This window comes from Pristis pectinata, chromosome 27, assembly GCF_009764475.1.
Source record: "Pristis pectinata isolate sPriPec2 chromosome 27, sPriPec2.1.pri, whole genome shotgun sequence".
NCBI classification, from domain to species: Eukaryota; Metazoa; Chordata; class Chondrichthyes; order Rhinopristiformes; family Pristidae; genus Pristis; species Pristis pectinata.
The window spans coordinates 16458361-16474302 of NC_067431.1; the positions used below are offsets into that span (position 1 = coordinate 16458361).

At 43.1% G+C, this 15942-nt stretch overlaps 1 protein-coding gene across 1 annotated transcript; it reads left to right on the top strand.

Moving 5' to 3' along the window:
- Positions 1-625: 625 nt before the first annotated feature.
- hoatz (HOATZ cilia and flagella associated protein) lies at positions 626-15298 on the top strand. Its single transcript, XM_052040056.1, has 4 exons — positions 626-1052; positions 2702-2740; positions 8817-8887; positions 15103-15298. The coding sequence occupies exons 1-4, from the start codon at positions 827-829 to the stop codon at positions 15139-15141; spliced, it is 375 nt and encodes a 124-aa protein (XP_051896016.1). The 5' UTR covers positions 626-826; the 3' UTR covers positions 15142-15298.
- The last annotated feature ends 644 nt before the right edge of the window (positions 15299-15942 follow it).

A 15942-nucleotide genomic window follows, 5' to 3' on the forward strand; every position in this document is an offset into this window, starting at 1 on the left:
CGCTACGCGTTCGTCCCTGAATTTAGTTCAACGGCCTTTTAACAATATTGGTGTGAAAATATGATCTCTAAGCAGCCAGTCTCACGTGTCTGTGCTGCGTGCTCTGTTCCCTTTGACTCTCAGCAGTTACGACCCCACCTCTGCTTTGATACCCCACAATGATTTACACTTATACAGCACTTGGGATGTCAGAGCAATAAACTCACTATAGAAGCACAATCCTCACCGATCTGTAGACCAGTGCGGGAGGCATAATAGTTATCATCAGTCAGTAAAATTTCAGTATTTTTATTGTTAATAAGATAAATGGGACTGGTATCATTATACTTCGCATAAACCAGTCCCAGGAAATTACTGGGGTGCTTTCACCGGACGTTCTCAAAGGGCCTCAAAATTCAGCCAAACGATCTTTTAGATGCCATCAGAACGTAGCAAAGAGGTAACACGTTGTTGTTCGTGTCTGTGCTAGCTCGGTGAAGCGGCTGTTCTCTCTCCTACTCTTTTCTCCATACCTTTGCGAATTAACTTTGCACTTAGCAGGACAACGCCAAGGACCCCCGTTTCTCCAAGGAACTGAACTCTCCTCGCCTGCCTATTATTATTCTGATAGGTCTGTTGGGATCCTTCCGTGCAGAGGGGAACCTTTGCACAAAGTACTGCAGCCGGGGAGAGCTCCGGTCACGTGCGCACCAGGACGCCGTCCCCAGGGGGAGGACCGTTGCTATGCGACGAACTCGGTGATTGGTTCGAGCGGCTCCCCGCGCCCTGGCTGATTGATGGACGGTGCGCTCCCTCGGGTTGCCATGGCGAAGGCCTGCAGCGAGCGATGGTTGAGGAGCCGCAGGCCGACGCCGGGGATGAGCCGGGCTCGGAGGCTTACTCCCGCTCCCTCTACACCGTGTTCGCCGGATCCTCACAGGAGGATGTTGCTTACGCCAAAGTGTTCTGGAGCTCGCTGTCTCTGCAGCCGCCGCTCGAGTCCCGCCTGGTGTCCGGCGACATCAAACAGCGGCTGAAGGTGGCGCCGCCCGCCGGATCCAAACCGTGGAAGGGTAATGGGGGGAAAGAGGGGAGGGGGCAGGGGGGAAGAGGGGAGGGGGAGGAGGGGGAAGAGGGGAGGGGGAGGAGGGAGAAGAGGGGAGGGGAGAGGGGGAAGAGGGGGAGGGGGAGAAGAGGGGAGGGGAGAGGGGGAAGAGGGGGAGGGGAGAGGGGGGAGAGGAGGGGGTAGAGGGGGTGGGACGGGGGTAGAGAGGGGAGGGGGTAGAGGGGAGGGGAGGAGGGGTAGAGGGGGGAGGAGGGAGGAGGGGGAGGGGGTGGATGGGGTAGGAGGGGGTGGACGGGGTAGGGGAAGAGGGGTGGGAAGGGGTGAAGAGGGGAGGGTCCGGGGGGAAGAGGGGAGGGGGTTAGAAGGGGAGGAGAGGTATAGAGGGGAGTATAGTGGGAAGAGGGGAGTGGGGGAAGGGGGGATCGAGGGGAGGGGGTAGAGGGAGAGGTGGGAAGAGGGGGAAGGGGTGAGGGGGGTTAGAGGGGGGATGTGGGAGGTGGGATAGAGGGGGAGGTGGGGTACAGCAGGGGGAGGGGGTATAGAGGGGAGGTGGGGGAGGGGGGTTGGAGGGGGTGAAGGGGGTAGAGGGGAGGAGGGGGCAGGGGGTGGAAGAGGGGGTAGAGGCGAGGACGGGGAGGGGGTGGAAGAGGGGGAAGGGAGGGGCTAGAGGGGGGAAGGGTGGTAGAGGGGGATGGAGGTGGGGTGGAAAGGGGAGGGGGAGGAGGGATGGGGATGGATGGATGAGGGGGGATGGATGGGAGGGGGCATGGATGGGGCGGGGGATGGAGGAGGGGGAGGATGGATGTGGGAGTGAGGGATGGATAGGAGGATGGAGAGAGGCTGGATGGGGAGGGGTAGGACGGATGGAGGGATGGGAGAAGATGGATGGGAAGGGGAGGATCGAGAGGAGGAAGGGGAGGTGGTAGAGGAGGAAGGAGGGTGGGTGGGAAGGGGGAGGAGGGATGGGGATGGATGGGGTGGGGAGGAGGGATGGGGATGGATGGAGCGGGGGAGGGTGGATGAGGGGGGATGGATGGGGCGGGGAGAGGGAGGATGGGGAGGGGCATGGATGAGGTGGGAGGATGGATGTGGGAGTGAGGGATGGATAGGAGGATGGGGAGAGGATGGATGGGATGGGAGAGGATCGAGGTGAGGATGGGGGGATGAGGGATGGGGAGGATGGATGGAGCTGAGGGAGAAGAGGGGGGATGAGTGATATGGAGGGGAGGAGGGATGGAGGAAGGTTGGCAGGAGTAAGGGATGGAAAATATGGAGGGGGATGAGTGATGGGGAGGTTTGGAGGGGAGAGGAGGGGTGGAGGATGGAGAATGAGGGATGCACGGGAGGTGGGATAGAGAGGGAGGAGAAGGAATGAAGTGGAGAAATGGAGGGACAGAGAAGGGGGAGGATAGATTGAGTGAGTGGCGAGGAGGAGGGAGGATGGATGGAGGGGGGAGGAGTCAGAGGGGAAAGAGAGATGAAGAGCCCAAAGGGAGATGGCTGGCTCAGAGGAGGTGGTGGGAGTCATGGGGAGGGGTTTGAGAGCGATGGACCTGGGGGATCTGGAGATCAAAGCCCAAGGCCATGGTGTAGGAGGTGGGAGTGGTGTTGGAAGGGAGGATTTTTGCTTAAAATTGCATGTTTTTGCTTTCCCAGAACAATGTTGTCATTGCCAACCGAGCCAGGCAGACATCAGTAAGTACATGTGCTGTTAAAGATCTTACCCTTTGGTAAATAAAGCTGCTTTCTCATTGCTGCCTTGCACCTTTGCATGTCTTATAAAATCGTTTGTAGCTCATTACTGCTGTAGTGGATATGCATCCTGATGTTGGTCTGAAGTACCTTGACCTCACAAACTGACCCCCCTCTCCTTGACCAGAAATTTAATTTCACCTATTTCTGGTAATGCCTATAGTTAGTGCTAGTACTGATCAGGATGACTGAGATGATTCTAAAATTGGTCCTAGAGACTTTAGAAATAACATTGAGATGGTTGGCTAGTTATACCAGAATTGAGCATTGATATGGGATTTGAAGAAATCCCAATGGAAGCACACTCGATATAAGTGCATCAACCCACACTTTACTGCTCAGCATTCAGTTTAAGGATGTCAGCCCTGAGGATACACTCCACCATAGCAGTCAGCCAGCAGCAACATAGACTGCTATCAAGGGGAGCATAAAAGGCTGCAGTGAAGAAGTGGAGAGATTACAGATTCTCAAAGGGACTTAAAAGTCCTGGTTTATAAAATTTGTGCCAGGATGGAGTTCTTGTATGCTCACGATTGGGGGTGGAGGTTGGAGAACCAGCAGATTTGCAAAGACCGCCAATATGTGAATCTGGTAGGAATTGGCAGCATTTGTCTCCTTGCACCAAGGAGCAGTATAGAAGGAAATCTCATGATCTCTCAAGATGTGTCAAGGTGAGCAGTATACTGCTAAAAACACTGCTTTCTGTTAAACACACACTGCATACAATTCCTCCATCCACATTTTGATTATGTCAACTGCATCTCCTTTGATTTGATCTGCAGTTGACATCCTTTTACCATTTTTGCTGGTGCACTATCGTAAGGGTGATTTGGATACACTATAAGTGCAGCTACCTTCCATTTTGTCTTTGCCTCATATCAGGAGAAGCCCTCTGTCGCCCTTTCCACATAACACCATCAACTTAAGCAGGAGGACCAGAGGGAAGATGGGAAGAGGGGGAGGAGGATAATGGCCAAAGTACATCATTGAAGCCCCACTGCACCACCTTGCAGACTGACAATGCTTATCACAGAGGGATACCTCGGGCATTAGTGGATGCAGTCTGCAACAGATATAAAGAAATTGTTTTTGGGGGCCCGCTGGAGGGTTGATATATGTATTTGTAAAACCTTATTTGAAACAGGGGAGAACCATGATTCTCTTCTTGCAGCACAATGAGTCTTCAGTGGGTAAGGATATGCAGTGTGCACAATCCAGATTTCAACTCTGCACATTTAGTTGACAGCTTAGAATGATCCTGTGGTGAGAAAGAGTATGAAGGTGACCTTGTCTCTGCAGAGAGAGCAATCCAGACACCAAAGAGGGGTTGGAGGGCTTTCATTTTTTTCAATTTTTCTTACAACATAGAAGCTGGCCATTTGGCTCTCAGAGCAATCCTATCAGTTTCATTCCGTCACTTTTTCCCTGTAACCTACCCCTCTGAATCTCCATACACTAGGGCAATTTACAGTAGATCTTTCTTCAGAATTTTGTATATCTTAATAAGGATAGCCTTGGAACCTCTGAGCCTTGCAAATATATTGTTCATCAGAGTTCCAGGTTGGATGTGGTGTCTCTGAAGACTTTCTGGGAATAGGCTCTTCACTGATAGATGTCTTGCCCTAGGGTCCCTGCCCCACCCTCAGTGATAAGCCATGCCCGTTATACTGCTTTAGGCACTTATAGAATGAGTGTCGCGAGGTTAGATGCTGGAGAAATACTAATTGAACCACACGCTGTGGACTTTGGAATGTGTGTGAGCAGCCTGCAGTCAGTTCAGATGCTGCATGGTGAGATCTCCTTGTTCCTTTTCCTGGGCAACTGGCAGTCTTTGATTGGCCAGGTTGTGCAGCATGGGGCAAATGACAATGAGGTCTGCACAAATGCTTGGCATGTACAGAAAGGCACTGATGCAGGCATAAACTCCTACTTTCAGGACACCTATGGAATTTTCCATACGATCCTAGTGGTTGTTTGGCTCTTGTAGCTGCCCTCAGTGGCTGTAGTTGGAGAGCGCACTGGTGTGAGAAGCCAGAGATGTAGACAATAACCCTTGTTATTGCCACCACACCCCCGCCCTCCCCCACATCCATTCCTCAGGACAATGCCGGACGTCATTAGGAAATACTCAGCAATTTGGACACCTTCAAGATGGAGGAATCGTGTGCTTCCTGGAAACATGGCATTCACCATTAAGAAATTCTTCTTGTAATCCACAACAACCTCCACATTAAGAAAGGAGGTTCTTAACAAGAAAAGTAACAAACTAGCATGACTGAAGCTTTCTCTGATGGTTATTATTTTGGAGCTTTGAACTCCAGTTTCTGGGGGAAAATATGTGTTACACAAATAGTGATGTCATTAGTCGTGTATCTAATATGGGAAAATGTCAACTGTGCTGATGTGTGATACAGAAGTACCTGGTCCAATTTCATGATTATTGAGGTTTCACCTAGAAATGAATGCTGGCATGATCAATTTCAGATGAAATTGAATTTTGCACAGTTGCTGCCTAAAAAAAAGAGAAATTTTACAATTCAGTTTCTAGGCATATATTCTCTGTAAAGTGGAGTTCAAATTGATTGAGTCAGAAAATGAACATTGGAGCATACACAATTGGTAGTTCAGTATCTGAATCAAGGAAAACAAATTTTGGATAAGTCATGAGCAGCATAGATTCTTGCAACTAATCATTAAGAAGATTGAAATAATGGTTTTCATCCCTTGTGTTTCATCTCTTGCCAAATTTGTTTCCCTTGCCACATCTGCAGTTTGAAGCTTGCTTGCCTTGTGCTTCAGACCCCACCATTCACCAAGATTACTGACTTCATCTCTGTAACATTCATCTCTTCTGCAGACTGGATAAAAAATGTCATCACTTTTCATTTTAATTTTTGTTTTGTCTTGGCAATTGCAAGATTGTCTTTGAGAAATCTGCTTGTGTCAGGATTGCCTCTGTGATATTTGAATCTATGACTCCGTGTTTTCAACTTGTATCCTTTTCGGAACTTTGTAGAAATTGCACCGCACACAAACTCACAGATTTCAACAAGCTGACCGTTGAAGTGCTTATCGCTGAGAACATGCTAAGATCATGCTCCTGTCTTCTGCCACACTGGCTGAGTCTGTTCAGGTCGTGAAGGCCACAATGAGTCTTGCAATTCCAGAGGACCCAGCAGAGTCCTGAATATTAGAGAGTGAAAACAGAGTAACTTAACTCTCATAATGAACTAGTGTAACCTCGATGGCAAAGTGTGGACTTTCCCACAACAAAATTTGGTTCAGTCATAATCAGGACAAGCAATGGTTTGCCTCTGCTGGAACTGAAGAAGTGCCAAATGAGATTTTTAGTTATTTCTTTACTATAAGCATTCTGAGCTGTTACCTTTGTGATACCTCCACCCTAACCCTGTCCTCCCCAACTAAGCAATCAACTAACCGTGAAGGGCAATGACATGTTCCCTGTCTCCTTCTTCATCTCCACACAGATCAAACATCTTCACAAAGCCAAAAACAAACAGTTGCCTCATCACTTCTGTAGTCTTGACAAGAAAATGAATGAATCTCTGCAGGGTTCCTATTAGTACTAGAGCACCTTAGAATTATAAATTACACAAATGTATTTCATGCATGTGTTTTTCAAATCTGTTTAGGCACCAAACTGTGAATTTGGCCAAAAACACCACTAGAGGGTGTAGTCTCAAGTTCAAGTCACAGATAATGCTTTTGTGAGAATGGCGATACTCTGCTTTCAGGCTTAATTGCTGCTTCTTTGAGTTGGATGGCAAACATTTTCAGAACGAAGAATACTTGAAATTTTTCAACTTAACTTTGCTAAACAAAAAACACAAACTCAAACTACTCATGTTGACACCCTTACTTCTCTATTATTTCATTATTTTGTTGACTGTTCTAATACTTTACTGCCTGACCTTCCATCCTCCAAACACTTGAGTTCATACAAAATCTTAGTGCCACTTTTCCTAACACCAAGTTCTGTTCAACAATGATGCTTGTGCTTGCTGCTTGAATGGACACAATTTGAAAATTCTCTTCCGTGTCCTTTCCCCTTCCTATTTTCTGTGATCTTCAATCTCTCCCACATACATTGACTATTTTAAATTACTCTAATTCTGACCCCTTGATCATTACCCACTTTCTTCATCCCACCATTTCTGGCTACACCTTCAGCCATCTAGACCCTGAATTAGGCCCAAGGAAGTAGTTACAGAATACTTAGCAAACCATAATACAATTAGGCAGAGTTAGCATGTTCCAAGAAAGGGAAATTGAGTGAGTTTTTTTTGAATATGTAACTAGCAGAGTGTTTAAAACTGAAACTAAAAACTAGTTTACTTGGATTTCTGAAAGATATTTGATAAATGGGACATTTTCAGTTTGGCAAACTGTTAATGAGTGAGATGCCACTGGAATCGGTGCTGGGGCCTCAGCAAATTATGAGTCATATTAATATTTCAGTGAAGGGACACTGTGTATTTCAACAAAGTGTGCTGATGATACCAAAATAAAGTAGGAAGTTAGTTATGAGGAGGATGCAGAGTCTGAAAGTGGATATAGGCAAGATGAGTAGTGGTGAAAGATAGTAAATAAAGTGGGAGAAAATGTGGGTTTTATCCATTTTGGTGGGAAGAATGGAGAAGCAGAATATATTTTAAATAGTGTGACAGTAATGAATAATGCTGTATAGAGACACCTAGATGTATGTTACTTGCAGCTAATTAGGACGGTCAACAAAATGTTGGCCTTTTTATTTGTAATGGGTATTGATAGGGAAGTCTTGTCACAACTGTATAGGGCTTTAATGAGACTGCATCGTGAGTCCTGTGAACAGTTTTGGTTCCCTTATTTAAGGAAGGATACATTTACATTGGATACAGCGCTGGTAAGTTTCACTAAATTCATGGATGAAAGAGCTGTTTTATCAGGAAAAAAATCTTCAAATTAGAAGAATGGGAGGTGAACTTATCAAGATATTTAAGAATCTTAATTACTTGCTGGGTAGTTACTATAAGGAAGGTTTCCTTCATGGGGCAGTCTAGAACTAGGGAACATAATCTCAGGATAAAGGAATGCCATTTATGAGGTGAGGAGGAATTTCCTCTCAAGATTGTGAATCTCTGGAATTCAGCTGTGGATGCTGAATCATAAGTAAATTCAAGGCTGGATTTTCAGATCATGTGGGAAACAAGGGTTATGGGAATCAGACAGGAAAATGGAATTGAGGACAATGATCAGATCAGCTATGATCTTACTGAATGTTGGAGCAGACTTGAGGGGCTGTATAGACTACTTCTGTTCCTATGTTCTTAAACTTCCACTTAAGACCTAAAATCTAACTCTTTGGCTTAGCCACTGGTCTCCATATCCCCTTTTACTTTGTACATTTTTTTCTCTGACTGTATCCCTGTGAAACATTCTGAGATATTTCTTATGATTACATGTGCTACATAAATGTAAGTTCCTGATGCTTCAAAGATCCCTGGTATAATATAATTCAGATCAGAAACTCATGACACTGTAAGTGTAATGTCACATTCTATTATTGCGTACTGCCTATGGCCACATTATTAAGATGAAGTAGAACATTCATGTGTCAGTTTGGATCAGTTGTTAGCAGTTTTGTTTTCTTTATTTCTATTTCTAGGTTGTGGGGTCAGGCCCCATTCTAAGATTGATATTCCAGTTTGGTGCTGGGGTATTGTTGAAGGAACTTAGAGGATTTTAACCTAAATTTCTGTTTGATTGTTTTGACCTTTTAGATAATATTGTCTGAAGAAATGTGAGAGTTCTTCTGTTAACTTCCATTCACCATTTCCAAATCATGAATGAGTCATTAATCTCAATACCATGAGACTTTTTTCCCAAACTTACTCCAACAAAATCTTTGTTTTCTAGCAATCAACTGCATTTCAGAGTAATTTATAATCTGTGAAATGCTTTAGCACATATGAGATAATGATAATGGACCCTTTCTAACAGTTTTCTTCTCTCCTTTCAGAATCTAAACAGCTACTGATTGAAGCTCATATGCAGCTGAAAGCAGATGAAAAAGAAAGATATTTGGAGAAAGTGAGTCTGAGATGTAGTGACAGTATATTTTAGTCAGATTTAAAACACATACCTCACAGCAGTTATCATTTTAAGAGGTCATAGCTAATAACATAGATTGCTGCACTGATGCATTACTTCACAGGAAGTTAGGTCATGTGGTTTCAACCCACAATTCTATATTAATTGGCATTTATTGCTCTTCTGAGAAACCACCCATCTTTTCATCTCAACTCCTCTCCACAAAACTTGAGGTCATCCAAAATTCAGCTGGTCCACCAACATTTTGAAATTTCATTCTTGTGTTCAAATCTTTTGATGACCTTTTCCCTAACTTACCTTAACCTCCTCAGAACTCAGAGTGTGCTTAAAACCCGTTCCTTTGACCAAACATTAACGCACATTCTTGTATCTTCTCTCTTGCCTATGTGCTAATTTTTGTCTGCTTGTGCTTCTGTGAAGCTCTTAGAGAGCTTCTCCAATGTTAAAAATGCTATATAAATCCAAACAGTTGCTGCTTTGTAAACAGCAGATGTAGTTGCAAAGCAGAAGCTAGTGTGCTTATTCCAGTGCTATAAAAGATACGTTTTTAGCTTTGGTTCAATCACCATCTTGAGAGGGTTCTTTTCTACATTGTACTGATATGCTATAAACTGAAAGGCAGAAGTGCTTTGACTGCTCTGTCTGGAAATGTTTCACTCACCATTACAGCACGTTTCAGTTTGATGATCAGAAATTCCATTCAGAGACCAGAAGGGAGGACCGAACTTGTAGCCACCAGCAAGCTTTCCTCTTTGTACATGGCTCGGTATCTTCAGGGGGTGATGTTTGTGTTGGCTGCTAGATCAAAATAGTAACTCCCACAAGGACATTTTACTCCCTCTTTGTGTGAAGCCCTATCAGCTATCTTGTTAATGGACACTGAATTTTAATATTTGTCAAGTTGTGAAGCTGATTCTCTGAACCACCTTTTCTACATTCAATTCATCACAGTGAAGCCAAAGGAAGTGATGAATATTTTAATATGATTTATTTGGTCTTGCCCCCTTATTTGTGCTGCATATGTCTACCAGTTGCCAATGAAATATTCTACTCTATTATGTTCAGATTTAAAATAAAAAGATAAGTCAGATGCATTGATCTATCTAACCTGTTCCCGAATATTAGTGAAAATGCATAGAATCTTCATCCCAACCAAAAGCTGTGTGATCTTCCAAGAAAGGTAACAAAACATGGCTAGAACAGAAAAAAAATCTAGGAAATTCTTTTCAAACTCCCTAAGTAATCAAAGTCAGTCCAGTTCACTTGCATACCAACCTAGTTTTTGTAAGATGTAAAATTTCCACTCCAGCCAGAAATAGGTCCACCTCTTGTAGAAATTCAGCAACTTGACACCCAACATACAAGCTGGCAGCCTGATCCAGCGATCCTCAAAACACTGGGGAACAGACCACCTCCTGGCATCTGCTCTAGATTTGATCTTAAACAATTTAAAATTGTAATGCTCAGCCTTCATTAATGTAGCTGATTTGAATAAGGTGTTAATTTAAACACATTCTGTACAAGACATTGGTAAGGCCAGCCACATTTGGAGTACTGCATACAGTTCTGGTTGCCCTGCTATAGGCAGGATGTCATTAAACTGGAAAAGGTACAAAAAAGGTTTCGGAGAATGTTACTAGGACTGGAGGGTTTGAGTTGTAAGGTGAAGCTGGATAGGCTGGGACTTTTTTCCCTGGAATGTGGGAGACTGAGGGGTGACCTTATGGAGGTTTATAAAATCATACAGGGCATAGATAAGGTGAATAGCTGCAGTCTTTTCCCCAGGTAGGGGAATCCAAAACTAGAGCACATAATAAGTGAGGGGAAAGATTTTAAAAGTGACCTGAGAGGCAACTTTTTCCACACGCAGAGTGATGCATATATGGAATAAGTTGCCAGAGGAAGTGGTAGAGACGGGTACAGTTACAACATTTAAAAGATATTTGGACAGGTACATGGATAGGAAAGGTTTAGAGGGATATGGGCCAAACACAGGCAAATGGGATTAGCTTATTTAGACAACTTGGTCGGCATAGATGAGCTGGGCCAAAGGGCCTGTTTTCCATGCTGTATAGCTCTATGATTCTATGACATTATTTTCATTTTCTTTTATAAATCTGGCATAATATGGTTTTTTGCCTCCAATCCTCAATTACTGTGCACATTCTGTAACACGTCCAGAACTTGAGGCAGGAGTCTAGGTGTCTGGTTTATTGAAAGCTAATTATACAAATACTTTGAGGCTCTTGTCTTTCCTTTTGGATTCCTAACACAGCCTGGAGAATGTGTCAGGGTAGCTGTTGCTTACTTTAAACCACGCTGATGGCATGGAAGACCCACAAGGTAATTAATATATCCTCCACTGCAGCAATGCAGGAATTAAATTATATCTGCTGCATACGAGTCAGTTTGGATCAATGGGGATAGCCTCGTGTTCGCTTACGATCACACTAAGAAGGATTTTGATGAGATTGTCTATTTAATCCAAAGAGTTTCCTAAATTAATTAAAAATAATTGGATTTCATTGCTAATCATTAAATGGGTAACTCGGGAGAGCTGATTTAACATTTAATTGTAACAGCAAGCATTGAACCGTTCTTCTGCTCATGCTGTTTGAATGCATTAAAAGTCCAGTTCTTAACCTCTGATGCTTCCATCAGCTCTGAGGCAGAGTAAGTATTTGTTCAATTAAATGCAAATGCTGGTTTAGGTTCCGGTTATACAGTTGTCACCTTAGTTTGGTCGATAGTTACTATAAGGGGAAATTAGATTTCACTGCTCTTAAACTATGACATCATTGGTGAAACTAAGCTGTAGAACGTCAGCATTTTAAGAGCAGGAAAAGAAAATGAAGGATCTCTTATTCACTTAAAAATGTCAGCTTGGCAGAGTGTCATAGGTCCAAGCACTACTTCAGCTATTAAGGTCATAATTTAAGATGATGTTTTGTGCATTGAGGGAGTGCTGCATTCTCCTAGATGCTGCCTTTTGGAAGGAGATGTTAAACTGCAGCCTCACCTGTCAGTTCAGGTGTTGTACTATCCTGGAGAGTCTCTCATTCAACACAATAATTGCTTCTTTTAATTCATTTTCAGGATCTGGGCATGGCTGGCAAGGCCAGCATTTATTGCCTATCCCTAATAGCCCTTGAGCAGGTGAGCTACCTTTTTGACCCACTGCAGTCCTGGTGAAGGAACTCCCAAAATACTGTTGGGTATTTATGGAACATGAACAGATTGGTGGTTGTAACAACAGTCACAACACCTTAAAAGCAATTTATTGGCTGTAAAGTACTTTGGAACATTTACACATCTCACCAAAATTCAAGTCCTTACATTGTCTATTTGTCTATTTACCATTATAGTTCCCTTGCTTTTATCTCTAGGAATGCATTTAATTTTTCTCAAAACTATTAACATTGGACCTTTATTGGTAACATGCTATGATTCTACAATTTAGCTTCTTCAACTTTTTATTTCTACACCAGCTATACAAGGAATGCCTGGCTGGAGAATTTGTTTTATTTCTGTGATTCTTGTGTTTATTATTATCTGCAGAAAGGAATTTATTTAAAAGCAAAAATTGCTGTGAATGCTCAACATTACTGGTAAAGTGAGGAAACTCTTAACATTTTCAAGTCAGTGATTTTTTTCAACACAAGCATTAGGATTCAGAGAAAAGTGAAAAGGGGGAGAGAACAAAAGGAAACGTAACAGGATAGAATGTAGAAGAGGTTAAATGATGACAGTCGGACTGGAAGGAAAGAGAAGTCAGGGCTAAAGGGGTTGTAAGTGGATAAACAAAGAATGGAGCAGAAACCATATCAATTCTCATAATCCAATCTGGAGAAAGCTTACAAGACCTTGCTTTAAAAAAAAATTACAATATCCCAAATGGAACACTGCACAAAGTGAAAAAAGAGGTAGAGTATTTTATTTCTGATCATTAAGTACTTCATTACATGTGCCTATTTCAGCTGAGGTATGTTTGGGCTGCAAATTATATTGATGAGCCCAGCAGGGCACAAATCTCTGAATTTCCAGGCACTGAAAGAGTGAAATTTCATTGTTCTTCAATGTTCTCTTTGCCAATGCCAAATCACGCAGTGGACTTCAGTGAAATAAAATTATAATGTCGCAGTGTCTGTAACCTCTAACTTCCTGGCTTTGCGCCTTTTGGAATTTTTCTAGTTATTTCAAACAATTTCTTATGGCAGTGGGAACACAACAACAAAATAGAGACATTATAGCCCCTCACAACTAAAAGTTAAGGAAAAATTATAAAGAATAAAAGAAATATATATTTTGTTAAAGAACATTTACTGACCTCAGTGTATGCCAAAGAGATAAGTACTTTAGAAGTGTAGTCACTGCTATAATCTAAGAAAAGCAACAACCCATTTGCACACAGTGAACATCCACAAAAAACATGGTAATGACCAGATAATCTCTATTAGAGTTATTGGTTGAGCTGTAAATAACGGCCAGAACTCCCCTGCTTTTCTTCAAAATAGTGCCAAGGAATGTGTTATCCTCACCTGAAAGGCAGGTGAAGCAATTTGACATAATAGCATTTTGCAATGCAGCTCTGGCAAGTCTGCATTGATTATGGCTCCAGTCATTGGAATGGGATGAAGCCATATTCAGAAGCATAAGTGCTACCATCAAGCTGAACGTGAATTAAAAACTTTTAAATAAATATCGGTCTGAATTTTGCCTTTGCCAGCCTTTAATAGGCCAAGATACAGTTATTTTGCAAATTAAGTTTTGGGAATTATTCCATCCAAGAGCAAAGTTGATAGTTATCATCCAAAACATTAGATGTGGATATCGCATTTTACAGAGGACCTAAGCAGTACACAGGAAGCAGATGGCAGGAACTCTGTTGTATTCATCTGTCATCATTGCCTGCTCGCAAGCATCTGTTGCATGATGTTCTTGATATTGTGTATTGTCCTCTTCAGAGAAACAGCCTATTGATGTTAAGCTGCTTCCGATAGAAGCTGGCAAGTGATTCATTGAGTCAGTCACCACAGAAACAGGCCCCTTAACACACCATGTCCATGCCGACCATTAAGTACCTGTCTATACTAATGCCATTTACCATAAATTGGTTCCTTAGCCTTCTAAGCCATGGCAAATCAAGTGCTCATATGATTGGAGAATGGAATGCTAGTGGCTGTAGTCAAGTAGCTAAAGGAACAAGCGCCCTTCTGGAGAAACACAAAAATTGCTGAAGGAACTCAGCTGGTCAGGCAGCATCTATGGAGGGAAATGAACAGTTAACATTTCAGGCCAAGACCCTTCATCAGGACTGGAAAGAAAGAGGGCAGAAGCTAGAATAAAAGGGTGGAGGGAGGGGGGAGGAGCACAAGCTGGCGGGTGATCGGTGAATCCAGGTAGGTGTTGGGGGGGGGGGGTGGGAGCAAGTGGGAATGATGTGAGAAGCTGGGTGATAGGTGGAAGAGGCAAAGGGATGAACAAGATGGAATCTAATAGGAGAGGACAGAAGACCATGGAATAAAGGAAGGAGGTGGGGAACCAGAGGGAGGAAGGTGTGGGTGATGAGCAGGTCGTGAGGGTGAGGGAGGGGAAAGAGAAGGGGTAAAGGGGCCAGAGGGATATGGGAAAACCATAAGGGGGTGTCTGGGGGAGTGGTTACCGGAAGTTAGAGACATCGATGTTGATGCCATCAGGCTGGAGACTACAGCCCTTCTGCACTTGTGAAAGGAATCCAAGGAGGCAATGATAGCATTGGAGGGATAAATAGCTTTCTAACCATATCACACCAATTCACAGATCACATTTTAGCTTGTTTTTTTTGTTCTCTCCAAACAAAAATATCTTGTATAAGAATCTAATCTGTTTTGTTCTAATATTTTCACCGCTCCTATTGCCAGCTGCTCATACAGGTATGTTGTTAGCCTCCAGCATCCAGCTTGGATGGCTGATTTTCGGGTGTACATCCTTTATGACAAGAGCTAGAAGGTTTTCGATTGAAGGGGAATGGTAGTTTAAACTGGCTTGTGCATATCACTATTAGCAAGTGGACTTTTCAGTGGTTCATTCTTTTGTAAGAATTTCGACATAGTGTAATATCCAGCAGAAATAACAAATATACAAACTCTTATTAGGGCATGAGATTAATTTCACTCACTTTCAAGAAGATGTATTATTATTTATTCATTTTTCAGGACATGGGCATCACCTGCAAGGCCTGCATTTATTCTTGAGAAGATGGTGGTGTGCCATCTCCTTGAACTGCTGCAGTCCTGGTGAAGATACTGCCACATTGCTGTCTGGGATGGCGTTCCAGGACTTAAGGATCCGGCAGTGATGAAGGAACGGCAATATATTTCCAAGTCAGTGAAAATCAAAGAAACTGCGAAAGCTGGAAAACTAAAATAAACCTATTTCCAAGTCAGATTAGTCTATGGCTTGGAAGGGAACTTGCAGGTGGTGATGTTCCCATGTGCCTGTGTCCTTTGGTAGAGGCCACGGGTTTAGGAGGAGGGTTTGTTATTTCTTTATGAGCACCTCCCCTCTGAACTCTGATATAATTGCTCATCAATTGAAATGGAATTAATTTTGATTATTGTGAGGTGGAATATTTTAGGCGTATGAGCAATATTTCATTTTGAGAATGTGGGATCTTGCTGTGCATTAATTAGCTGGAATGTTTCTTAAGTCAGTGACTTGGGAAACATTCCAGCTAATTGAGATGTATTGAACTCATACAGAGTAATGTTTGTGACTTTTGCCTTCAGTTATTTCTGGTCATAGGTACTGAGTTTAAAGAATAGTATGTGAAAAGGTTTTGAGGACAGTAGAGCAATTTGATTAGATTTGGCTTAGTAAAGACTGCTATCTGCTGGCTTGTGACTTGATGCAGAGTTTATGAGAACACAATTTCAGTCAGTCAAAGGAGAGATTTTAAAGCGGAAAGGTGTGGGGGTATGTCTTTCCCTATACCACCAAGTTATTAAATGTCACTTGGGCTAAGCACAAAGTGGAAAATATAAGGGGAGTATTGG

Excerpts from the sequence above, each read along its gene's own strand:
- hoatz (XM_052040056.1), top strand. The coding sequence starts at position 827 with ATGGTTGAGGAGCCGCAGGCCGACGCCGGGGATGAGCCGGGCTCGGAG. Across the intron at positions 1,053-2,701 it reads CGGATCCAAACCGTGGAAGG|AACAATGTTGTCATTGCCAA; the intron begins GTAATGGGGGGA and ends TTGCTTTCCCAG. Across the intron at positions 8,888-15,102 it reads AAGAAAGATATTTGGAGAAA|GACATGGGCATCACCTGCAA; the intron begins GTGAGTCTGAGA and ends TTCATTTTTCAG.